Consider the following 27,841-nt stretch of genomic DNA (forward strand, 5'->3'; position numbering starts at 1 on the left):
AATCGCATCTTCCCGCCAAAACAAGGTTGTCGCTTCTGGAACAACAGTGTTGGCCAAGATCTGTGTTGTCGATCGCTAAAACTATAGAAGGCTATGAAGGAAAAGCGGCAGAGGAAAAGCTTAACATTTGTAAAGCGAATCCAAAAAGACAAGTGCCGCCGATTAGCAGCCGAGTTAAGTGCCATTCAACAAGAGCGTGGTGAAATAGTGGAACAGTTTGCGTTCAAATACAAGAAGATACTGCATCAGCTGGAGAAACTTGGCATTGCAAAAGATTGTCCCACCTTTGTTATTTCACAGTTTATTTCTAAAGTCAGTCCCACTATTGCTCAGCAGCTCGTTTTGAAAGCATCAGAACTTGAAACGCTCGATAAGACCGTCGAAGTGGCTCGTCGTGTTGAGTTGTCATTTCAAACTCTGTCCAATGCCTCGAATGCAAATACGTCCTGGATGAATGGAAAGTAACACTGAATGCGTTTGTTTCTTCGACTACCCCTGTAAAACCTCAATTGCAAAATCAGCACCCTCAACGACAACAATAGGCTTGTTATACTTGTGGAGAGACAAACCATCTGTCACGATCCTGTCCTAAATATCGCAAAGAGAATTCCACGCAACCCGAGATCTGCAGAAATTACAATTGTTTTCCCAAGTCCAACTGCGAAGAAGACGGCAACAAATGCAAGTACGGCCGGGAACACCAGTGCCAATTCTGCAATAAATGGGGCTGTAAAGCCACCAAACATCCAGAAAATCGTCCATTAAGTACATTGTGTAGCACTACATCTGATGACACCCAGTTAATTCTGATCAGCCATCATTATCTACCCCTTTGTTTGGATTACCTGCCGTTACCATCTCTGCACCTTCAGCAAAGCCAGAAGCTCAGTTACATCAGCGTAACATTCTGTGGACCTCTGTTACATCTGCAGGTCAGCGCTTGCCCTTGCCATTGGATAGCTGCTGTTCTGTATCGCTTGTGAGCAAACTCTATGCTGATTTTATAGCCTCCAAACGACCCAATCTCAAGTATTATCCCCTGGAGGGGCCTATTTCTGCGGATCCAAAGTCTAATATTAAAGCAGTTGCCATCACGGGAATTCCTATCACATGGGAAACAAAAATTGTCCTTACTATGCTAGTAGTTCCAGGTCTTGTCTGGCCAATGCTCTTTGGTGAGAACCACCTCCATGCAACTCGATTAAGCTTTGCTTGATCATTATGTACCGTCCATCACCTTTTAGCATCCAAGTATGTAGTTTCTTGTCCAGTGCTCTCTCGATAATCCACTTGAAGGCTTCACAAACGTCTCAGCAGCCAGTGGGTCTTTATCACATGAAAGTGGACCAACAGTGCCAAAGCCACACATCAGTATTACGTGCCTTCTTACCGGGGCACCAACATCGGGTGTTCACAAGCATTCACAATCTCTTCATTGTGGTCTTAACTTTGTTATGTACAGTCTGCGTCACCCTTCCTGCAGCTTTCATGGGATACCAAGTAGCGCGTCAACTGCTTTGGATCGAGGGCAAAGACATTCAAAAAAGGGTTAAAGTTCTCAGTGGTCCCTTTGATCTGAGCCAAATTTCAAGTCATGTGACACCAGAAACTGCACACCCGGGCAGTGATCCATGCTACAATGCACGCCTCGTAGACCTACCTGAGACAACAGATTCAGTCCTTTCAGAAGAAGTTCCAGACATGCACATTACTTACTGTACCACCTTAGCAGTGGAATCTAAGTTGAAGAAGACAAGTATACCTGAGAATGTTATTCTAGGCAATGTTAGAGAAATGACGAAGGATGATGATGCTGTTATTGAGGAAGCCGCTGACAATACTGCAAAGCAACTTGCAGATGGATGGCTCACATGGGCAAAAACACAGCAGCCACCCACCACATCACAAGTTCCAAAAAACACTGAACAGAAACCTTGTGACTTAGTCGCTTGTGCTCCAAAGCAATGGCAACTTTCAGTCCAAACAAAAGAAATGGAAGCTTCTGGTCTCAACACATCCATATTGTCTCCTTTCTGTGATACCTTCCCAGAATTTGACTGTCAGGGTCATGAGTTTCCTCCAGTAGAAGAACATACCTGTGACCCCTACTAACCTGTTTACACTGATGCTGTATTTCAGGCCTTGGATCTATATGGCCCATAGTATTCTACTGTTGATGTAGATATTATGAAGGGATTCAAGGAACTTATCTGTCAATATCCTACTGCATTTCTTCTCCCTGGGAGTCCACTCAGAGCTGTCAAAGGGTTTGAACAAAGAATTGACACAGCAGATGCACCTCCCATCTATAGTCACCCATACAAGAAAAGCCCAGAAGAACTCAGAGCAATCAAAACAGAAATCGAACGGATGCTCAAGCTCAAGATAATACAACCGAGTCAATCAGAATGGAGTTCCACATGGATCCTGGTCTGCAAACCTCCAGAAAAGGGTAAACTGCAACCTCCAAGATTTGTGGTGGACTATCGTCACCTCAACAGTGTGACAGGAGGAGATGGTTATCCTCTCCCATCCATCTCAAGTGTTCTGGATGCTGTCAACCAAGGAAAAGTATTTGCAAAATGTGACTTGGTCAGTGGATACTGGCAGATTTCCGTCAGACAGTCAGATCGACACAAAACTGCACTCTGTACAAACCTGGGATTGTATGAATTTCTAAGGCTTCCCTTCGGATTGAAAACAGCACCAAACACCTTCCAGCAGATTTTGAACACTGTATTTGCTGACTATTTGCACAAGCGGCCTGTTGTTTATGCGGATGACATACTTCAGCGGGCAATGACAGAAAAGGAAGCCCTTGAACAGTATTCCCTGTTGTTTGAGAGACTAGTTAAAGTTGGCATGCAGCTGAAACCTTCCAAGTGTATATTCTTTGCAAGGGAAATCGAAATACTGGGACACCGTATCACCTAAGAAAGTCGAACACCGATAAGTAAAGGAGTAGAAGCAATCTTATCAATGCCCACACCAGCTAAAATTTCTGCAGTCAAATGTTTTCTTGGACTCTGTGGATATTTCAGAGACTTTATTCCATGTATGTCTACCTAAACACAAGCCTTGCGATCCCTCCTCAAGAAGGGTGTATCATTTCAGTGGACAGAAGAAACAGCGAGAGAGTTACTAGACTTGAAGCAAGCAATCACTGGCCCTGATGTTATGCTGTTCCATCCTGATTGGAATGCTCCGTTTGAATTACATGTGGATGCTAGCAAGCTTGGATGTGGAGTAATGTTGGCTCAAGAGAAGGATGGCATACTTTGCCCCGTCAGATTTACATCCCAAGCATTTACACCAGCTGAATCACGTTGGACAACTATGCACCAGGAACTCTTTGCAGTGAAATGGGGACTTGAACAGTTTTACTCTTATATTCTAGGCTGAAGAGTTAAACTGGTAACTGATCATGCAAATTTTAAATGGTTGACTACAATGGCACCACAACAGGCAAAAGTTGCAAGATGGTGCATGAGTATGGCTGAGTTCGACTTTTTCATCGAACACAGAAAAGGGGAAAGAAACGTCGTTCCTGATGTCCCCAGCCGTCACCCTGCCAAAGAGAACATTCCTGATGATAATGTTGTCATACCTCCAGAGAACGCTGCTATCGCATTTATTTTATCATCATCGCAACCTCAGTTGATGTTCCAAACCACACCCCTGAACTTGTTCGTGGAACATTTAAAAATGCCTATGGCTTGTCTATACAATGCATGTCTTATGCCTCAAACTGATGGCTTCAACACTGTCTGTCTTGCTACAGCTCCAAAGAGAGCCAAGCATGCAAAGGAGTCTCACGTCAAAAATTCAACCACAAGTCAGACCAAGACTCAAGAAGTCGGTAAATCTCTAGAAAGTTCATTGTCAGACTGCAATTTTCAAGACTTTGAAAATTTCGAATCTTTGAACCGCAATCATTCGAGTTTTGCAAAGCAACAAATACAGAATTGCTGTTGCAATCTATTAATCAAGTTTCATACCTCAAATCAAGGTATGTCAGCAATCAAGAACATTCCAAAGGAACATTTGCAGTGGGTTAAACAAATGGCAAAGCACTCGGCTGTTATTGACAGTTTGTTAATGTATCGAGATGAATTTATGGAAGACCCAAATCGCTACCGTATTTTGGTTCCCAATGAAATTAACTTCAGCGTCACCTAAAAGTATACCATGACTCACCAGTTGGTATGCGTCGAGGGTGGGAAGCTACCTACGGATCCCTTTCACATGACTTCTATTGGCAGAACATGGCTAAGCATGTGCGGAGCTGGATCAGGCGATGCCCCGCCTGTATCAAATTTAAGTCTACTGATCCCAAACATAGACCGATGCAAATTCGCATCTATGACCGTCCCTTCAACACCATTAGTATAGACTATGTTGGACAATTGCCTACTACCCCAACTGGTAACAAATGGATTCTGACTGCTGCTTGTCCGTACTCTAATTTCTTGCGTGCAATTCCAGTCCCAGATAAACAAGCAACTACTGGCGCACGAGCCTTGTTTAATGATGTCTTCTTGCAGTATGGCTTTCCAGCAGTCTTGCAGAGTGATCAAGGAGGAGAATGGCTTAATGCAGTATTACGCTAGCTAACAAAACTTCTCTCTATTGAACACATTATTACGACTAGTTACTGTCCACGCTCGAATGGAAGTACAGAACGCGTTCACAGATGGTTGAATGCAGCTGTAGGAATTTACTGTGAGAAATATCAGGAACGCTGGGAAGAATTTCTGCAGCCAGCGGTATATGCCCACAATGTATCTCCAATCCCTGGTACAGGTCAAATTACTCCATTCTTCCTGGTATTTGGATGTAATGCACCATCACCAGAAGTCATTACTCTAGACGTACCTGTAGAAACTCTCTCAAGAAGCTCTTATGCAGAGCAGCTTGCGTCTCGTATGTGCGAAGCACAAAAACTGTTTAACAGCATCAAAGCAGATATGAAGAGAACTCAAAGAGAATACTATGATAAATCATCCAGAGAACTTAACATAGCTGAAGGAAAGCAAGTTTATGTTAGAAGACCACCTCCAAGTTCACAACCCAAAGGATCAGCCACATGATTCATCCGTAGATTTGATGGTCCTTACACTGTTATAGGACATGTTCACGGTCACCAGGATCTGTTACGACTTCAACACAAATTCACTGAGGATGAGCTTAGAACCGTAAACATTGAAAAGATCATTGTTGTGCCAGATGAACTTTCAGAAGAAGCTTCTGATCTCAGAAATTATGAAGACCAACCACCTAACCCACAGGCTGTTACCACTCCACAATGACCCGCCCATAAGTGCACAGCAATTGATCCTGATTTAGCAAAGTTAGCATTTTCTTTTGGACAATATCTGAATAGTCTACCAGGTGCAAAGGAATATGCCTCAGAGGCCTGCAAAGTGGTGTACCAACAGATTCCCGATGGCCAGGAAATTTTGAAACCTTATGGAAAGCTAAAAGGACTGATTTCAAAGTGCCCTGATCTATCTATGTCTGGCAGATCACATGGTGGAACTTATATATTAACACTTGATAAAGACATGTTTACACCTTTAGTTTCCGAAAACTAAAATCCCTTTTAAGAAGGGGTGGGCTTGTGAGGATTTTGGACTGTTAAGATTTTCTTGTTAAAGTGTTTCACATTTATTCATCTGTCAACCTTATTCATCATGTAGGCTTTTGTTGTAAGTAAACTCCTTTTAAAAAGGGATGGACTGTAGTGGAATCATGGGACAACTACGTCACATGATCACAGAACACATGGGGCAAATGAGTCTTGTGTCATGTCAACGCTTTCTACTGAGATCACAGTTTATTTACAATATAAAGTTTGTGTTGCAACATTCTCGTCTCTTTCTTGTGCTAATTCCCTGCAATACGTCTACACCCTGAGGACCACCTCGCTTCTCAGTTACATAGGTCGGACATTAGTATGTCCTCCCAAATATGGCATGACATGGCATGTGGTCAATGGTGTTTAAAGCCAGAGTAACAGGTATAGTACATGAAGATGAAGTGATAAGGAATTCTATGAACATGCACCTCATATTCAGAGGGAGCCATAAGTTCTTCATGCTAAGGGGACCCGCACATTGTACATATACAGGTCGCTTATTTATTACTATGAATGCAAGGCCTCATTACCAACACTTACCTGTTTAAGTCCAAATATCAATCCTACAAGAATTCCTGTGACTATTCCTAACTGATTTAGTACACCAAGAGCACCTCGTAATCTGATTGGAGCAATCTCTGACAAATATACTGGGGCGACAGCAGTATTTACACCTGTTGAAAACATGCACCAGTCAATTTAAATTAGTGTCATCAGTTGTATATTTGAATATCTTATGAACAGTCACAATTATACAAAACGTATTCAAAACAATTTCAATTTCAGTTTTTCTATCAATGTCACATATTCAATTTAAGTAGAGATCTACAGATCCATAGTTTTAAAGGACCTACTCTGCAGAAATAGTTTCGTCTTTCCGAGAAAAACAACATTTTCAGTCTAACCTTCAGACTCAATTTAGCAAGTCCCAACTGGGCTGAAAATTGACCATTTTCATTTGATTTGCACTTTGGAACAATTGAGTGCAGAAAAGTAGTAACACAACCAGCTCATTGCAGAGCTATCCCTCATCCAAAACACACAATTTCAAGAGTAGTGGACTAATCCAATTGTTTGGTGGTAAACAAACCAGAGTATTCTCCAATGTTGAGTTGGTCGGTCAGTGAAAAGGACTGAAGGCTTTTGTGCAAAAAGGGCATACCGTATATAGCATTTTGGGCCGATTTTTATTTTTTTGCAGGATCGAGCTAATTTTTGGCAGACTGACTTGTTTTGACATGAAAAGCATTGTTGCAGTTTTCCGAGCGGCATCTTTTAGAGCTAATCCTTCGAAGGTGGATTTTGACGCGGCGCAAACTTAAACGGTTACTTTTAGCAGCTTCGACAGCATGGTTTTTTTTTAAAAATAGATGTTTTGATTTTTGAAAGAAGTAGAGAAACAGACCGGAAAAAAATATCGACCGACCTCGTATCGAACCGGTGTCACGACAAACAAACTCGAATACGGCTTGCGAAGCAACAGTAAGAGAATTGTGTAATTATATGAATAATAAAACTAGCGGCAAATACCACGCTTCGGTGACTTCATCATTTAGCAAAACAAAAGGTTCCTTTTGGTTTTCGCTCAACAAAAGATCTCCAAGATACCCCTGGAAAACTGAGTTTTTTGCATACGTTATTTCTCAAAAACGAAGCGCAAATCAACAAAAACAATTACGCAGCGATTCTTTTCATGTCAAAACTTTGCTTGAATTTTAAGCCATAAAACCAGGTTAGCATGTACCATTTTTTCATTTTACCTAAGAGAGGAGGCCCTAACACTCAGTTATTTGACAGATTCCACCACGTGTTTTTTTTTGGCAGAAGCCAGGCCTACAATAATCCACACCCCACCTGTACCCTGTGTGCAAAGACTTTTGCCGAGAAATATGCTAATAAGAGACACAGAGCAATTGATAATGTCGGCTTATTTGTTAAATTGTTAATTACTGGCGATTTCTGCGTGACAGCAGGTTGAATGACTACATCAAACAACACAACGGACCACAAACGTACAATAGCATAAGAATGATCAGCACTGATTCTTGGGGGATTCAAATTCACTATTTGCATAATGGCCATCTAAACGTAATGGAATACTGTTGAAATGGCAGAAAAGAAATGCTAAATGCTAAAAGCGGTCCACTCGACTTCGGGACCAAAAATAATTTTCCTTCATTTTTTGTCAGTGAAAAGGGTTTGACACACATATATTTTTTGCTTTGCTACGAGCCAAAATTGAATTTCGTTTTCATACGAATTTTAAGGCACATTCATTCGCTGGTAAGCTTAGAATTTTTCGAAAAGTTTTCATATTTCGTCAGTCAAAGTAATGAATGTACCTTAAAATTCGTATGAAAACGAAATTCCGTGAGCTGCATTTTAGGCGACGTAGCACGCTTCACAAAATCGGTGAATTTCACCTTTCTGATCACTGTCGACAACCTCAGTTCGGCCAAAATTCAATTTTGGCTCGTAGCAAAGCAAAACTAAGGAATTGGAAAATAATAAATTGCTTTTTATTTATATGTGTCAAACCCTTTTCACTGACAAAAAATGAAGGAAAATTATTTTTGGTCCCGAAGTCGAGTGGACCGCTTTTAGCGGGACTGCCACTTTAGTTGTTTTATGCTTAGGTAGCGCTTATATTTCGAGTTGAAGTTACTTAATGACAAATACAGTCTGTGATAGCACTTTTGGTCATGCATTCAACTGCTGGCGTGATTTTGATTTTTTTTTCAAATAATTTTTTGATGAGTACCTGATCGTTTGTCCAAACTGATGTTTGCATAAAGTGAAAGACCTACCCTAGTATAGTTAGAATCTAAAACCTTTTGGAATCCCGAGAAATGGCACATGGCCAAGCTGACAATTGTTTTCACCGACCGACTAACCCAATGTTTTTGTTTGTTTGTTTTTTTTGCATTTACTAGTAAATCAAAGTTTATATTTTTTATTTTCTATCTTTTTTAAAATTTATTTTCACTTATTGCAATACCATTACATTAGATACGAAAAAAAGATGCCTACTCTACTTACAAGAGGCATCGAAATAAAACTCTTCTTCTTTTGTTGAGGCAGTATATAAATAATATTTGGCTATAATCAAGCAGAGGTTTAAGCCAAGATGACGAGCGAAGTTGTCTGTCACGCCATACATTATTTCATTTTTATCGAGAGTGATCCTACCTCCGTTTTTGGAGCTCCACCAATTAGTAAAAAGAGACCAAAGACGGAAGGAAGGCTATAAATGAGTTGTATTGTATGTTCTTTTCGACTGGCTTCTTTCATCCTTCTTTCGGCTGTAGGCGTAACGAATTTACTCTTAACAAAGAATTTAGTTGCTGATCTGCAAGAGAGTTTATCTAAAGGTATCTTATCCTTCTCAGAACGTTTTTCTAAAGGTTTAGTAACATTTCCTTTGAGAATATTGATCCATTTTTGAGGGACTGCGTAACATAGACCGAAACAGTTTAAGAAGTGTGTTTTAACTTTGAACTTGCTGCAGAATTCCTCAAAAGTTAGCAATCTGTTACCTTGAAAAAAGTCTTCAATTTTAGTTAATCCAGCATCGTGCCATTTTTTGTAATAAATGGAATATCCTTCTGTCTTAATGTGATGGTTGTTCCAAACAATTTCATTTAATACCTGCTTTTTGTTATTAGGAGTACTGCAGTTAATTTTTTGCCAGGCGCACAGAGCTTCTTTGTAAAAATCAATCGGTATATCAACTTTAAGTAGCTTTAAGTCAAAATTACATTGCAGAAGAAACAGACCACCAACTGGTTGTAGGTAGGAAAGATGGATATGACTCCAACTTGCGGTTCCATTGCTGTCACTTAATCTTCTTACCCAAACGACTTTAAGCGCTTCAATGATTATTTGAAAATCAGGCATGTCTAGCCCTCTCTGCTCTTTCAGCCCTATCATTGTTCTGTATTTAATTTTAGCTTTCTTGATCCATACAAATGGAGTGATTGCTTGATTTACCATGGCGATGAATTTTGTTGGAAAAGTTAGAACAGATGTGTTATAAACGAGTTTGGGAATTGCTAAGGATTTTACAATCGTTATGCGACCATAAAGTGTAAAGTTTCTAGGATACCACAAGTTAAGGAGGCTTTCCATTTTGATTAGTTTCTGTTCAAAAATTCTTATTGCAAACAATTTCATCATTATACGAGAAATTAATTAACTCAATGTTGGAGAACACTCTGGTTTTGTACACCACCAAATAATTATATTAATCCAATATTCTTGAAATTGTGCTTTTTTGGACAAGGAATAGTTCTTACATAATTTGGTTGGAAACTACAAAATTTCTGTGTTTGATAGTTGCAGCATGTGAATCAAATGGAAATGATTGACTTTTACTACAGCCTACTTATATGCAAAAGTAGGGCAAATTTTGTTTTATTTTTTTATTATTTTTTATTAGTCTTACCACACTATGTTTGATTTTTGTAGGTCAACATTTGCTCTTAACCTCAGCAATCTGTGCCACAAATTCACAACCAAGCCCAGAAGGTGTGGAAAGTCTAATTAAACAGACCTACAATGTACTAAGCTAAGGGTAAATTGCAAACAACAAAATATAACCTTACCACTATTAAAGCCAACAATAAGGCGTCCAGTAATAAGTAATGATGGTGCTTTAGCGTGGTATGAGAAAAACATCATCATAGAGCCTAACAAGGCTGGTAGATTGTTCAACAATAGGGTTCTTTTACTGAAGAGAAAAAAAATTAAAACAGGTCTTCTGATGATTGGATATGCGGATTTTTTTATCTCATAAATAAATGAAAGTTTAAGGCCATGGTGGTATAAAACATGTGCATGTGTTGATTAAATCACTTTACAGCATCAACAATGGATAAAAAGTGCACAACAACAATCACAGGGTCTCACAAGTGTGTTAGAGAAAAACCTTTAAGAGTACTTCACAAGTCAGGGACCACAGAGGCCATTATTTTTAAATTGGAAGGGCTAAAAAATCTGGTAAAGAACCCTAACCCTAAAACCACTAAGGGGTCACTGTTTTGCCATTATTCATGCATCCAGTGCCCTAGACACTCAACCCAAGCAAAAAGTGCTCTAGCCCTTCCAGCCCCTCCCTTTTGTGGTCCCTATAAGTAATAATAACTTTGGAATACATTGGACAATGGTACATTTACATTGTGTTGCTCCAGACAATATCAATACCCCTTTGTCAGTTTGAACTGTCCCACCCCAAACAAACTTTTTCAAACTTTCCTTTTAAAAGTTTTCATTTTTGAAACCCACTACCCCCTTGGAATTTCCATTAACCTTCCTTGAGGTGGGTATAGATATTTTCTGGAACTCCACATTTCAGTAGGAAAGCCTCATGAAATGCAAGTAATGGAGATATTCTATCCTGCCTTGCATTTAGTGCATGTGGACCTGCTCAGGAATCAAGAAAGGCCTGCTCCTTTTAGAGCAAAAATATTGGAAAACAATCATCTGATATTTTTCAGACGAGCAGAACCTTTGATTTTGTGCCCAATAGTCACCTTACTGAGTAGCACCCTCTTTACTTTGAATCCATGGCTAACTGGTACCTCACAGAGTAGTGTATGCTTTGATTTGGTACATGTCAGGCTTCTAGCCAGGATTTGAAAAGTGGGCATCCAAAATGTGCTATAGGGTCGGTCTGCCAAATGAGCAATTTTTAAGACAACATATGAAAAATAAAACAATTTTCTTTAATAAGTGGCCATCCACAAGATGCCTGAATGCCCATCTGGCTAAAAGCCTGCAGGTACACATTCAATAGTCAACTTACTGAGTTGTACACTCTTTACTTTTATGACTAATTGTATGTTACAGGGCACATTGTGTAGTGTACACCATCTTGATTCTATGCTCAATAGTCATCTTTCTGAGCAGCGTCACTCTTTACTTTGATTGGTAAGTGGCACATTTCAGGGAAGTGCACACTTGAATTTTGTTACTCGCCAAGTAATTAAAAATTAAAATGATTTTTTTGGTTTTAAAGGTACTATAATTATGTATAAGTAGTGCACTCTTTGCTTAAATGACTAATCAGTTTGTTACAGAGTGGTGTACACTTTGCACAACTTTGAATCTTCTTGGTTTTAGGGGTCGGTACAAAACGTGGACCCCTCAATCTGGACCCCCTACTAAACCCCTTCTGGACCCCTATTTGGACCCCCTGGACCCCCATCTTAACCCTTCTGGACCCCCTTCTGGACCCCCATCTGGACCCCTTCTGGACCCCCATTTGGACCCCTTCTGGACCCCCATTTGGACCCCCTATTTTCTCTTCTGGAAAATACGAGCTCTATTTGGGTCGAGACAAAACATGGACCCCGCCAATCTTGACCCCCTACTGGACTCCCTTTTGGACTTTGACCCCTTCTGGACCCCTTCTGGAGTCCCTTCTGGAGTCCCTTCTGGACCCCCATTTGGACCCCCTTCTGGACCCCTATCTGGACCCCCTATTTTTTCTTCCAGAAAATATGGGCTCCTGATTTAAATAATTTAACTTAGAACATAACTCCATGAAGTCTATTAATTTAATCGGTGAGCAAAATGTGAAAAAATTAATGAATTCATGTAGCATTGTGTGTAGAATAATATAATGGCTGCGGCTGCACTATGAGAGTTAACTGGGTTATTTCTAATTAATGAATTACGATTAACCGGGTAACTGAAAAATTGTGAGTGGCCACTATTTTCGGCAGTTCATTGAACTTAAACCGGGTTAATGGTTAACATGGAAATTAATTAAAGAACAATAGGTTTTTAACCGAGTGAGGTTAATTTTAAACTACCTTTCTGTGTGGTCTAACCCAGCATAGTGGTCTCTTATCAGTGCCGTGCCTTGCCTTTTTCGTGAAATGTGTCAGTCATCATGGTCTGTATGTGACATGTTGTTCACTGTGGCACAAACAAGTGCATAATCCTCTACTGGCCATGGCAAGTGGTAACAACAGTTTGAAACAGTTTTATTACTAGAACGGATTTCTAGTTTTTTCCTAATATGTGTTGGCTATACCATATCAGTCAAGTTTGCAAGGAACCTTCACACCTGAACCAGGGCCTGAACAAGAAGCACTCATTCACCTTAGAAGGTGAAATTTTAATCGACCTCTGCAAAGAACACAAGAATATGTCAAAGCGAAGGGGCAGTTCGTTAAAATGGCAAGAAATGCAGATGAATGAATGAATTCATGAACAATGTTAAGTGAGCTGCATTTTCCAAACATAAAAGCTGTAGACTGAAAGCGTTTCCCAGTTCCTAGATGCCATAATTCACACTTCTCTGTTGATAAAGATGTTCAGGAGCAAATGTTTCTTTTTGTCATAAATGAAAGAATATGACAAGTTCTTAGTGAAAGGACTCGATGTTCATTCTGAGGTGCTCTCTATAACAGCCACGGTATTAAAGTCACGCATGGCAAGATTCCTAGTGATTTCTCAAATCCTGGCTGATTTTTCAGATAGAGTCAAATTCGAGGACGATTCATTCGATGGCGATGGAAAACGCTCTGACGTCTACACAAAATCAACATCGTGTTTGAAAGAACTGCCTTGGAAATTCATGTATAGTGCGCATGAGAAGGAAGACAGACGGCCTTATCCATGAATGTAAAGAGACTGAAGGACACGAAAACAAAGAAAAAGAATCAAGAAAATAAAAGACCATAGTTCTCAAAGTCTGTCGTTTTGTTGGTTTATCCATGTCATGACATCAATAATTGAGTTCACTCACTTCATAACCAATTTCAATGCAGCCGCCCATTAAATATAACCCCGTTGTTTTGTCATAACCAACCTTTAACCGGGTTAAGTTTTTTGGGAATTTTAACCAGGTTTCTTAAAAAATAAACTCAGTTAACTCCAACTACAGCCATCATATTATTCACAATGCTGCAAGAATTCATTGTTTCTTCACATTTTGCTCCCGGATTAAATAGACTTCATCATGTTATGTTCTAAGTTTAATTATTTAAATTATTTAGCAATAGCCAGGCCTTGAAAGCTAATGAGATCGTTCAAGCTATGAAGTGAACAGGTCAAAGGCACTCTCTTTATCTTGGTTTACTTCAGGTAATAAATCTTCAATGTGCAGAGTTCCATGAAGATAAAACTGCTACGTTGTACATGTAGAAGGGAGCAACTCACCTGCCTAGTGAACTGGCAATGACTGGACCAACAAGAGCACCAGACATTCCACCAACAGCAAATATCGCCACAGCTGTGGACCACATCAAACTTGTAAACTCTGTGTGTTTATTGAAATAATTCCTTATGTTCTGTTCAAAAACACAAACAATTGAGAGTCAAATGAAATACAGTCAAACTTCTCCTTATAGACACCTCCCCCAACACAAACACAGTTCCCTTATTCCCAATGAAACCAGATTTATCTAATAATAAGGACACTTATCTCTGCCCCAGCCCTCACCACACATTTTTCACATTTGCATCTTGTTACAGGATTTGAAGTACAAATTTAATCAGGGCTTGCAAAAACAATTGAATTCTAGCTTGCCCTTTGAACAATTAAGCAGCTCTCAAATCTTGCTTGCCCTAGGCAAGTCCAAGTTTATTTTTAAGCGATGACATCATAAGTCATCGCGAGATGCTGGACTGTGACATTCCTTTGGATAAATGACTTCATCCTTATGTCACATGATTTATCCTGAATCAAAGTGAGGAGAACTGGGAACTAAACTCGTTTCCTTACAAACTGCCATCTTGATTTTCGGGCTTACACAGTATTTTGCGAAACAAAACAAAACTGTATTTTGCAAAACGAGCTCTTGGAAGACGCTAACGATATGTAACTTATTTCTTCTGATTTTGTAGATACCACTCGATGCAGTGATGATTTTTGAACATAGAGCTTGAGCCAAAAGGTCAGAAGTGCCCTCGTTTCGCAAATTACCAATATGTATTTTGCAAATCGAGCTCTTCAGAGACTCTAAAGATATGTAATTTACTTCCTCCAATTGTTAAACACTTTTGATAGATTTTAAAAATGGTCCTGTAACCAGGTGGTTGATTCATGATTGAAAAACGTTACTGTGGTTTAAAAATGTAAAAATGTTAGTAAAAATTCTTTTTGTAAAAGTCCCAACGTTTTGGCTAAAACTTCAGCCTTCATCAGGGGAAAGTGACAAGGAATTTGTTGAAAAGGCACGTTCTTATACTATGCAAATCGGCAAATTGGAGCTAATTATGTTCTGTCCCTAATCTTCAAAGATCTTATGTAGAAGCACAAATTGACACAACAGACGTATTTTAGAAGCATGGGAAATTAACACTTGTAGGAATCCGCTGAACTGTGATGATGGTATGCATTTGCCACACAAATTTTTAAATTTAGCCCTAGGGGACAGAACATAATTAGCTCCGCTTTGCTGATTTGCATAGTATAAGAACATGCCTTTTCAACAAATTCCTTGTCACTTTCCCCTGATGAAGGCTGAAGTTTTAGCCGAAATGTTGGCACTTTTACAAAAAGAATTTTTACTAACATTTTTACATTTTTAAACCAGAGTAACGTTTTTCAATCATGAACTTTACATAGATACAACTTGATGTAGTGATGATTTTTGAAGAAAGCATTTGAGCCAAAAGGTCAGAAGTACCCCGTTTTGCAAATTACTGATTTGTATTTTGCAAAATGAGCTCTTCAAAGACTCTAAAGATATGAAACTTATTTCTTCTGATTCTTAAACACTTTTCGTAGATACAACTCGATGTAGTGCTGATTTTTAAGCCGAGAGTTAGAGCCAAAAGGTCAGAAGAGCCCCATTTCGCAAATTATGTTCAATTTCATGCACAGTAAGGATGCGCAGAAACAATAAGCACATACATCCTTAAGGTTGTAAAAATGGCAAAATAACTAAATAATATTAAAAGTTAGGGGAGAAACTACTTCTTTTGGTGCTTAATTTAGGAGTTTTGACTTTATTGTATTGAATTAAAACCAACATCAATGGAAACGAATGAAAGGGTTTTGCTCACTCCCACCACTCCTCTGTGCATTATTTTTTCATCCTGTTTCATTCTCTTCAATCTCCTCACTCCACAGACAGGTTGTACCTTCAGTTACTTCTAGTTACATTTTAAGAATCCCATTGTTTGTTTATTTTGCAATTTCTAGCCAGAATTTTTGAAATGGTAGTTAAACATCATAATTGCTTCTGCATGCATTGCATGACATTTATTTTATTTAGTTCAAACACAACTTGCCCCGACCCTCGCCCATTGGGCAAGTGAGAATGAAAAGTTAATTGCCCAGCAGGAAAATCTGCTTGTCCCAGGTGACCAGATGGCACTTTTTTGAGTGCTCTTAATGTATTACAGTGGCTGAGAAACACAAATCCCCTATGGCTTAGCTTATTATTCATTTACTACAAAGGGTAGCATGGATAATGCAGTGATGAGTGTATTTGCCTCCCAAAGAGGTAGCCCAGGTTCAATTCTTGCCTGGTAACATAGGTTAGTTGGGTTTGTTGTTGGTTATCCAATCTCTTCCAAAGAATCAACATGTCCAAATTCCAAGTCGACCAGAATAGAGGACCTGCATGAAAACTAGCTACCTCTCTAAATATTGCAATTTGTTAATTAACTAATTTGTTTACTTATTTCTCTAGAGGGAGCAACTACACAAACAAGATAATCACAGGGGTGTGCTTTGTTTTATCAATTTCTTGTTTCTTTTAGAGGGGAGGAAGCAAATACAATTCTATGAAAAAACAATTTTGTTCTGTGTTTCTTCATCCTTACTTTGGTAGGTTTTATTTAACTAACTGGTCTTTAAGGTAGTCTATAATGTTGGAAAATTTCATATTAAATGTTAAGTCAGTCTTGAAAACATTGAAGTTGTTAACCTCAATTCTGAACTGAACTACATGGCTTTGTTTTCCTTATTTATTTCCAACATCTCAGTGTTCTTAGTTGATTACGTACTCAGTCAGCAAACCCAGTTTCAACTGAGATCATTAAATTTGATCACAAACTTGACTGAGAGAGTGTATATGATCTTGGCAAACTTCAGGCATATCACAGATATCCTTACCCACCAGAAATAATACTGTACATTCATATAATTTTGAAGTACAAAGTTTAAGACAGAATGATCATGCAAGAGGTAATAATCAGTCTGTGTAAGCTAGAGGGTAATGGTTGGGTTTAAAAATTCATTCAACTAGGCAGCTGGAGCGATCCTACTTATGATTGGCTGCATAGAGTTAGTTTCTTGTCAGGACTTTCAATTTTGGCCATAACTCAGATTTCTTACTAAGAGAAGGAAGACTTGTTGACAGAAATTAGGGTACTACGTACAAGTACGCAAGACAAACAAATTTAAACAAGAGGGATTATTTGTTGTATGAGTGCACTTGTTTCAAAATGCACCATTTAATAGTGTAATCAGTACCAATCCATGTAAGTTCCCTAATTTACTTTTTGTCGGGTATACCTTTCCAAAAATGATTATTAATTTTCATACATGGTGTCCTCACTGTATCTACATACTTGTGAGGACATTGCAAGAAAACTATGGCACAGTTTTGGGAAATGACATACCCAGCCACTGTTAATTCTCAACAAAAATAACAGAAAAAAAAGGAAAAAATCCTTTGTAGCAGATTTGAACCAAGATGGTAGACAAATACTCTACTCCTGTGTCCTGCCAACTGAGCCATCATGGCATCATATATATATATATATATATATATATATATATATATATATATATATATATATATATATATATATATATATATATATATATATATATATATATATATATATATATATATATATATATATATATATATATATATATATATATATATACTGAGTCTCATCTCCCACCATCTTGGAAACCTACTGATGTTGTACCTGTCCCCAAGGAAAAGCTGGTGAAAGATAGCAATAAAAATCTTCACCCCGTTTCCCTTCAGTTTTATCAAAGATAACCAAGGAATTCGTCGTTGAGCAGCAGGTTGAGCCAGCCATGCTTAAAAAGATCAGAGAACCAGTATGGAGCCATTCCTAAATCATCAACCATGCACGTGTTAATTAGTATGCTTGACTCATGGACCAATAACACACTGACGGAACCGGTTCTACCTTTAGAGTGGTATTTTTTGATTATAGCAAAGCTTTTGATCTGATTGATCATGCAATTCTTGCTAGGAAACTGACATCCTTGGACATTCCCTATAGCACCTTCTGGATCATCAACTTCCTGAAGGACTGTAAACAGACTGAGATTAAACTAGATTGTGATTTCATGTCGGAATGGAAAGATGTACTAGCTGGAGTCCCTCAGGGAACAAAATTGGGTCCACGGTTATTCATTCTTATGATAGATGATGTTGGTGCCCTTGATATAGATCTTTGGAAGTATGTAGATGACACAATGATTGCCAAGCCCATTCCAAAGAACAGGGCGAACAAAATCCAAGATGCAGTAAATGACTTAATTCCTATTAGTCCTCAGTAAAAAGGTTTCAACTTGACAAGAGGAAATGTAAAGAAGTGCACATATCCTTTACTAAGAGTGACCCAGACTTTCCACCCATCATCATCAATGGGAAGGCTATCAATGTTGTACATTCTGCCAAATTGCTCCGCCTTAATATTTCTAATGACCTAAGATGGAACTGTCATATTGCAGAAATATTGAAAAAGGGGTCCATCGACTGTACTTTCTTAGACAACTGAAAGGGGCTAACATTGCGCCCAAAGACGTTGTGACATTCTATACCACCTGCATTCGTCCTATCATGGAATACGCAGTATTCCACCATGGCCTCCCCAAGTACCATGCAAGATCTGATCAGCTTGAATCTCTACAGAAGCACGCATTCAGGATTATTTTTCCTTTGTTGTCCTCTAGGGATGCTATGCCAGCAGCAAACCTAATCAGCCTCAGAGAACACTGCTGTGGTATATCAGCAAAGCTTTTTGCCAAAATAATTAGCAATCAAGATCACAAGCAGTAGTAAATGGAGCATTCGACAAATACCACCAACCTCTGCTGCCGCGGCTCGCCTCGCCGGCTCGGCTCGCTTCGGCAGCAGGAGGTGGGTTGTATTTGTCGAACATTCCATGCATTACTGAGGGGCACCATCAGTAACCCTTGCTTTGTCTCCACCCCCTTTTGAACATTGCCCCTCGGCAGCGGGAGGTTGGGGACCGCTCTGTTTTTAGATTCTGGGACAGGCAAATCCACATTATGTTTAGAGTCTCACCTTCAGCTTGACTCAAAAATAAGGCGGAATTTGCCCACCCCTAATCTGAGCTTGCCCGTCCCCAGAACTCTCATTATCCTTGTATGTTAAAGCACACGAAATAATTAAAGATTAGCGGTCTTAGACATAACAAAATGGGCTGCGGTAGACATGGATTCCTCAACACAAGCCACATGAAAAACAAAAGAGCAAGACCGGTGAGGAAAGAAGAGCCTATCTGCGGCTTAGTAAAAAACTTCAATACAGAAAGAAAGAAAAACGCTGTCAAGACTGTATATCTGTTGGAAACGACGGTTGGAATCATGCAAAGTTTAGACCCACAAGAATTGGTCAATTTTCTCTTGTCAAAATAAGTATGAAATTCTTGTGTGCCAAATCTGTAATTAAATGTATAGCAATATTATAAAAATGGCTGAGGGTAAAAAGTCTCACAATTTCTGCAACTGTTTGGAAGAGCTTGAAGAAAACGAAATGTCCACCCGGTTGGAAGGTCTTGAAGAAGAACAAGAAAAAATGTACAACAGGTTGGAAGAACTTGAAGAAGAAAAAGATGAAATGTACACCCGGTTGTAAAAGCTAGAAGATTCTACCAAACTATTAAGAAGTTTTGCCACCTTTGAGGCAGGCTTTTTGGTTGCGAGGATAGCAGTCGCTGTGACGAGGCTAGCCTTCGGCCTTGACAAAAAATAAGCAATTGAAGCTTAGAAAAGGGCCAGTTGAGCAAAGCCAAAACTTTCCAAATACTCAAGAGAAACAACAGGAGACAAGTGGTGGTGCTTTGGAATTCTGAATGATGAAAAATTTCATTACTCTTAACTGAGTTTGTTTTTTTTTTTCTAGCCTCTTCCATCACTTGAATGATTTGATATGTTATATTTCTTGACTCTTACTGCCAAGTAGGCAGCGAAAGTTCGCTGAGAATGAAGCAAATAGCATGAATTACTACAATCATTTCTATATAAGCGAGAATTTTTATTCAAAACAGAAAAAAACAAAACTGGTGGCCACCAGAACCTCTCAGGAGTGATTTGGAATTTGGAATTTGGAGTGCACCCATCCCTCCTGAGAGATTTTCAATTTATTCTTTCCCACCTCCACACTGCTCCTAGAGCGCTAACAGACTTGTTATGTGAGCCAAGGATCTCATTATTTGCCCTTCGGCATGAGGCTGAACCGGCACTTCCGCCGTTTCCACGACCATAGCTCTACCCAACAGCCTGACACCATCTTAAGGCAATTAATCAGTTTATCCCATGGCATGGCAGCGGGGGTTTTTCACCATGCCATAGGAGGTGAAGCATACAGGTATACGATGGAAAGCCCCTGATTTTTCTAACCACAGTATACAAGTATACAACACAGAATTTGTGTCACATGTCTGAAACTCTTATATATCATTTGAGGCAAGATTTTCTACACTTGTGGAGCAAAAAAATGAGTCTTCTGAACAATATGACGTCAGGGAAAGTCCCGTAAGGCAATCAAGTGGAACTGACGATCATCGTTTCATAATATGCAAATGAAACCGCATGTTTTCAAATGTTAATTCAAAGCAGTGGGGTCAGTTATTTTTTTAATCAATTCGGCTTCGACTTTGCCACAGATATCTTTCTCCAGTTTGTCAACATCAACAATCTTTCTGCTCGCCGGTTGGCCAAGCAGCTTGGCTCAGACTTGTTCCTTCAGGAAGTTGTACTATTGAAACTCAGAAAGAATGACCTCAAACTCGTGGGCAGACACGGCGTTATTCAAAGCTTTGGATAACAATCTGTTGACTGTGTCACGTTTGGCGACGGCGAGCGTGGTAACATCTTGATGCTTTTTAATTTTTGCCTCAAGTTTCCTGCTGGCTATTATTAGCCCTGAAGAAATGAGAGCGAAACAACCACCAATGCCGCCTGATGGAACTGTGGCCGGCAGGCCAACCACAGACAGAGCCGAACTGAGGCTCGCGCTTGAAAACGTAACCGAGAGAACACTCTAACCCGCAGCACCCCAATTAACGAATTTTTTTACCCGTTTGTATTTCTACGCAATGAGGCGATGGTGGCCGACCTCTTGGTCCAAAAATTCGGCCATCTCGTCGATCTTTTGCAAATGGAAATTTTCAGCTGGTGCCATCAGTACGGGATAGAGAGGCTCCTCAGAAGGAGCGGAAGGCAAAACGTTTGCAGAGTCAAATTCCAGAGGCATGCCTTTGAAATCAAAGAGCTTGCCATGTTCATCTTTGACGCTGACAGTTATGCTATTTACATGGGCGTCTGTCGAACAGTCGCGCAACACCTGTTGAGGGGTAGAATTGTAGCTTACCTTGACATAAAGCAAGCCTTTTATGTCAAATCTAACCAAAACATCTGATCTATTCCCATTTAAAAAGTTTTTGGTCTTGTCAAGCAGATCGCAATGAATGAAATAGGTGCTTGGGCTGTTAAGCTTTTTGACATAAGAAATATCGCTTAGTGTCACCCCGATGCCAAGCAACCAAGCCAAAGCGTAACTAACTGAAATTTGTCGTTTTTTCTGTTGTGTCTTGATCCCTTCTTGTTATTTTTAGAACAGAGTGAGGTTTATTTCTTTCTACTGCAATTTTTGCCTCATTTTTATAATTTTTGAAACTCTCTGTTAGCTCTTTTGCAAGGCTCTCAACAGTATAATGCCCCTGAGGCAAAGAGGCAAGCACACCACCAGACTCTTTGAAATATATTTGCCCCACTCTTTCAAGATTATGCCAGCTATTGTACAAACTGCAAGAGAGGAGTCTGATGAAATGTACCTTCGGGAGCAGCTCCTCAAAGTACACAGTTTCTCCGTTATTTTGCACAACAATCGTAAGCACCACCATTATATTGTACAAATATAACATATTCAAAATGGATAGCACTATGTTCAAGCACTTTGAAAAATGGGCGCAAAGGCCCAATACGAAAGCCAAAGAAGCCACAGCCCAGACAAACACGTGGACCGCATTCACAAAACAGTTCCCGAATGCTGATAAAAACCAATTCGTGGCACAAATCAATATTGATGAAAATTGGAATGTGTCAGCAGAAATGTTCTTCAAGGCAGAAAAAGGTTTCCTTCAAAGCATGTTTGGTTCAGACAGGCGGTACTGGAGCCAAAAAATGAAAGCCGCTCTTGGTTTGACAGGTATGGCAGGCTTTCCATATCAGTTGTTGCCCATAAAAACCGAAAAAGGGCTGCCAATACCAGCCGTAGATTTCACAAAAACAGTGCTAAGCCTGAAAACTCTTCAACCAACTCATAAACATCGACATGACCCCAGACACCTTCTTCATGACACAATTCAGAGAAATCTTCCAACAAACAAAATTCAGGCACAACAGTGCAGCCGAATCAAAACGGTGGCTTGGCGGGCCCCACATGTCATATTGGCCCCAACAGCTCAACTTCGCTGTGTTTTGTGCAACACAGGGGTGTGGAATTTCACGAGAAATCTTTGACAGCGGGCTGGCACTGCCGCCGCAAATAAAAGCATTTTATAAATTCCCCATCTATTTCACGGTCAGGCGCATTTTGTACCAGCTTGCTGGAATTCAGCGCATCAGCACTTTGCCAGGCAATCCAACATTCAACAAATCAGACAACCATTCTGACGTGGCTTCATACAAAAGAATCTGCGACGAGTTCGGCATAAGCCCCTCAAGTGATTTTCACTTCACAAACGGGGCCAACCACAGGCTTGGAAGCATATACTTTTATGTGTTAGGCCGCTCAATGAAAACAAAAAACCCGTACCCAGGCTACAATAAATTCAGTGATGAAGGTGGGAAAGCCATCAAAGGAAATCTGATTTATTACATCAAGCCAGAGGATGTGCCCCAGTACAACTGTTTCGCCCCAAACACAGCCTCTGGGTTGACATAAGCAGGTCTGGCGCGCATAAACCAATCAATCGAAGCGTTCGTTTACTGCATCTTGGGCACACAGGTGAATGTACGCAGCAGTATTCTTGGCCAAGGCAGCCAAGTGAAAGAAGCCCAGAGCGAGTTTCTGGTGTTGATGGAAGACGCAATCAGACACCCCGACCTGGCTCAGAGCATGCAAAGGTACCAGCTGGTGGTGGATGAAGCTAAGGTAAGGCTCAACCTGGCGGTCTGCTTTGGGGCGTGGCTGATGCCTGCAAGAATGATCATCAACACAGAAAGCAGTTGGTTACAACAAAAAGCTGAAACAGGCTGTTGCTGGAATGAAACTGGGGGTTAACAATGAGGTAAACCCAGGCAGAAAAAAAGCCGCGTTCAAGCTCATGGCAGGCGGTCCATCAAAAATCAGCCCGCCCAACAGCCACCCATCTAACCCAATTCACAAAGCAGCCATGGCCGCCCAAACAGGCAAGCCAGGCACAGCATCGACTAGTCAAGCCAATGCCCAAACAACAGAACCAACGGCTGGCACTACCAGTGCCCAAACAACGGAGCCAACGAGCCAACACGAAATCAACAAAACAGCTGTCATTACAGGTAAGGTAGGGCTCACAGCATTGCTATTCATGGCAGCGCATTAACAACGATTTTTGATATATTTTTCAACAATAAAGACAACAGCCACGAAAATCAGAAGCCAGGTGTGCTCAGCAAGATAGCTAATCACTTGCCCAGCCATTTTGAAAAGGCAGCTCACAATCGCACCAATGAGCCCGTGCAGCAGAGAAGCGACTTTCGCACCTATAGCCTCAAGACCGTTTTCCAGCGCTTTGCCAGTGGCTTTCAGAGCCTTTGTTACTGAACCGACAACAACCCCAGTTGTGACTCCTGCAGCCAGAAAGATTGCGGTTACTGTCACACCATATTTTTTGAAGATCCCTTTTATTTTTTCTAAAAGAGGTATGTCTTGCTCAAGCCGGGTGTCTTGCCCAGTTTCTTCAAGCCGGGTGTCTACCCATTCTCTCTCTCTTTCACACTGCTCCACTCTTTCTTCTGCTGAAGTTCTGTCATAAGCCGAGGTATTCTTATTAATAATAATCTTCCTGTCTTCTTCATTCACTCTCTCCAGATCTGCTCTTTCTTTTTCAAGTGTTTCTATTTCTTGTTGCAGGGAAACTTGGTATATACCAAGCTTTTTCTGAAATTCTCTTTCTTCTTCCACTATTTTTGCATAAGTTTCTTTAAGTTGTAAAACTTTATCTTCGGCTTCTTCTTTTTGTTCAGGATTTCCAGATGGGTCTGATGCTTTATACATCTCCAGTGTAATTCGCCAGTTCAGAATGTCTTGTTGTTTTTTTACTGCTTTGAGAGCTCCATTCCCTTCCACTTCTTCCTCTGCTAAATCTTCATCTTCTAAAGTTTCGAGCACCTGAATACTCTCTTCCAATGGGGCTTCCTCTTTTTCTGATTGAAAGCTTTTCATATATTTGCTACGTGCCTTTATAAATTATGTTCTGCTTCCAGAGTTCTTAGTTTTCCTTTAAGTTTTTTAATTTCCCTCTCTGAACCCTCTGCATTTTCAAGATCTTCAATCTCTTGTTGTGTCTTCCTTATGGATTCTCTTTTTTCACCCATTTCTTTTTTACTTTTTTCTCCTTGTAAAGCCTCATATTGCTTCTCTTTCAATTCTTTTCGTTTTTCGTATATCGTTTGTTGAACTTTCCCATATTTAGACAGCCCAAGAACAGTTTTTATTTCTTTCGGAAGGTTTTTATTGATCTGTTCTTGACCTGTGCTTTTTTCTACGGTCATCAGGTAATACAGTTTTTTGCCATTTTAACTTGAAGTCTGCCTTTTGAGTTGCATGATACCTCAAGCTTGCTTGAGCTCATGTCTGGAAATAAATCCTTTACAGCAAGCCAGGCTTGTTCACTCAGTGTCGCCGTGCCAAAGGACATTTCTGCATAAGAAGGAGGTTTTGACAGCCCGCTTTTTTCATGCTGCGTTGTTTGCATTGGAATGTCTTCTTTACCATTAGAGACTGGTGTAGAGGCGGAGAGTGGAAGAAAAGGATTTGTTTCATTGCCGCCAGGGGTGGAAAAGTAGTTGTTTCATTGCCGCCGGAGGGTGGAAGGAAAGGAGTTGTCTCGTCGCCGCCGCCTGTTACATCATCAGAGACCTTAAGCAAACACTTGAGGCGGTTAGGTGGAGGCGGTGATGGCCGCGCGGGAGTTGGGTTGAGACCGCCTCCTCTTGGCGCGAAATTAGAATATTAAGCTTTCGTAGAAGCGGCGGCGAGCAACGGCTGTTTTGCTTTCGTTTTCAGTTGTCCAATTTGACTTTGTTCGTGGATTTTACGAGCATAATGGCAACTTTTCGAGAAGTCCGAGACCTTCTAGCTGTTGCATGCTTTGAGGACATCATAGACGAGGATGAATTTCTGTTGCTGAGGGATCTACACACGTCGAAAAATCTTTACTTTCCTTACGAAGACTGAATCAGCCTTTTCTTTACTAGTGCAACCAAGGTCACTGGCCTCTGCCTCCTCCCATTTTTCTGATATTTCTTCCATCAGAATATCCATCTCGCTATCTTCGATGTCAACTCCACTCAGTTTCGCCTGACTGTGATGTTTTCGTTTTGCCTTGAATTTGTCCAGTAGTAGTTTGAAATGTTCCTGTACGTTTTTCCGCTTCACCTGAAACTTCACGGAGGTTTCGTCATTCAGACGATCCGTGATGGCATTCCATACTTTTCCTCGATCTACAGTCCTTGGTTTGAAGATCCATGGTTCTGAAGTTCTGACTTCTTTCACTAGGATCAAATCATGTGCTTCTGTCCACTCCATGATCGAGCTAGATGAGAGAAAACAAAAGCTTATTAAAAACAGGTCCTGTCTAACGATTCACCTTTCGGAAATATTCCAAAGTTATAGAGACAAATTGGAAGAACAAAATAGCATTTTGTACCAGGAAGTACTTGCAATCTAAAGTTTTAAAGTCTACAAGACGTGAACATCACTCGGAACAATGTGAATCCAGGAAACTCACCCATTTCTTTTGCTTTTCTCTCCTTCGCTTGCCATCTTTCTTCTTCACTCACACCTCCAATGTGAAGTGAGATTTTCGCTGTAAAGCAAACGAAATATCAAATATTTGCAAAAAAAAAAAATACAAAGAGACATGTCAAAAAACATTTTTAACTTTATAAAAGAGTTTCTGTGTATTTAAGGTGCTACAAATGGGAAAATAAAGCAACCGTCTCTCGAGGCGGCCAAACCTACCTTTCTCGCCGCCGCCACTGTTGGAAGACACGGGCAACACTCAACGTGATTATGCTAATTAGCTCGAGAGCGGGAAATTTTACTTCCGGTTGGCGTCCACCTCGCCGCCTCCAGTGTTTGCTTAAGGTCTCTATCATCGTCCTCCCAGTCGTCATAAGGTTCATAAGCGGATTTTCAGAGCCGCCTTTTGACTTTGCAATATATTTCAATTGTTCTTTTTTAAATTAGAAAATAATCTTGGAAGGTTATACGAAGTTGTTTGTCACTTGCTTGACCGGCAAAAAGCCTGCTGTAGCAATCAAAGCCAAGGTTGTTTCAGCAAAACCTTCCACTCCATACTCAATCCTGCGAGCAGCACGGGGTTGAATTTTGGTTGAAAGGGATAAGAATGTATTTTCAAGGCGTCAACACGCTTATAGTCCCTGATGACTGTGCGGCCTCCAAAGATGCAAAAGGGCACACTGGTAAGCTTATGAAAGTCGGCTTTTCTCCCCGCCACACGAACATCAGCATGTGGGTGCTGACCCAGCAGCTCTCTAGCGTCGCAAAGCCTTTCCGTGAAAATGTGGCTGCCATCGTGCTGTTTTACACCCCTTTGGCTAAAACCATGCAGGCGATTCTTGAAGAATATGCATGAGAGCTTTCGCAAGATGACCTCAAGCAGCTGATTGTGAGGCTGAAAAAGCGCAAGTTCTCCCACCTGGTGTTCTCTCTTTGCCACCCTTTCACAATTGAATTGAAAGAATAAAATTACGATATATACGATGGCTGAAGTAAATGATCATACAATGGCTGAAGTCATGAGCCTTCTGGAAGCTGAACCTGACTCTAGAGTCATTCGCTGCCAGGGCCAGACATTCCAGCCCTCCATGAAGAGCTTCCAATTCTGGTTTCTACAGGCAAAGCAAAGGAAGCGATAGGCGTGCAGTTGACACAAGACAATGTTAAGCACTTGGAAGCTAAAGATGTTGAAAAGTACTACAAAAGGTACGAGAGTTATGTGGGCGCCAAGACTACTCACACCTTTGTTGATAGCTGTCTCTTGTTGTACACCAGGGCAGTTGGGATGTTTTTGCCGACTGAAGACATTGAAGCTCTGCAGAATGATCTCAAAAAAGATTACGTCATTACCAAAAAGTTCTCCACCCTTGTCAGAAGTCTTGCGTTGAGATGTGGGCGGCTGCTCATGGTAGCTAACACGGCGCTGATCACAACAAAATATATCGATTTCAGTCCACTGGAGCAGCACCGCTCCACAGTTGTTGACCAAACTGCTGAATAATTAGTAAGCATTGCCGAGCAAAACTGAATAATTAGTAAGCATTGCTCAGCATGTGGTTTTTTTCTCACCCGCTTAACCGCCGGCATCAGCTGGATTGCAAAAAAAGTGGTGAAAGAAAACTTTACCTGACTCCAGCAGCAGCGCCATGAACTATGCAAAATTTACGGCTGTCCTGGCAGGTACATGTAACATCGCACTCAAAGATTACCTTGAAGACAAAAAAATTCTTCTGACTTCTTTTTAGAAAAAGAATGTTGTTATAATATCAATGGCACATTCTTATATTTACCTCAAAAAAGTACTCAAAACTGTTGGGTTATTATGGCTTCCACAAGGGGCAACTAGAAATATCTATAGTAGGTAGATTATATTTGGAGGGATCCTGACAATGACTCCAATTACGAAGACTCTGATTTTGATCCTTTGGATACCGAATCCTTTCCACTACCAGACAAAGCCCCTCCGTCTCCTCCATATGAAGATCCACCACAG

At 40.4% G+C, this 27,841-nt stretch overlaps 2 protein-coding genes across 3 annotated transcripts in view; both read right to left on the reverse strand.

The window, feature by feature from the left end:
- LOC110040734 (solute carrier family 2, facilitated glucose transporter member 3-like) overlaps positions 1–27,841 on the reverse strand; it is an 81,266-nt gene that overhangs the window by 32,530 nt on the left and 20,895 nt on the right. For both annotated transcript variants that reach the window (XM_020745999.2, XM_020745998.2), the window contains exons 2-4: positions 13,808–13,938; positions 10,243–10,367; positions 6,179–6,312 (exon numbers count right to left, since the gene is read on the reverse strand). In XM_020745999.2, coding sequence (XP_020601658.2) covers positions 6,179–6,312; positions 10,243–10,367; positions 13,808–13,938 — 390 coding nt within the window. The remainder of the gene's footprint in view (positions 1–6,178; positions 6,313–10,242; positions 10,368–13,807; positions 13,939–27,841) is intronic.
- LOC149116695 (uncharacterized) lies at positions 24,419–25,748 on the reverse strand. The gene has a single exon (XM_089282460.1). The coding sequence runs from the start codon at positions 25,630–25,632 to the stop codon at positions 25,240–25,242; it is 393 nt and encodes a 130-aa protein (XP_089138586.1). The 5' UTR covers positions 25,633–25,748; the 3' UTR covers positions 24,419–25,239.

This window comes from Orbicella faveolata, unplaced genomic scaffold, assembly GCF_042242905.1.
Source record: "Orbicella faveolata isolate gen_17 unplaced genomic scaffold, um_ofav_v1 contig_12, whole genome shotgun sequence".
NCBI lineage: Eukaryota > Metazoa > Cnidaria > Anthozoa > Scleractinia > Merulinidae > Orbicella > Orbicella faveolata.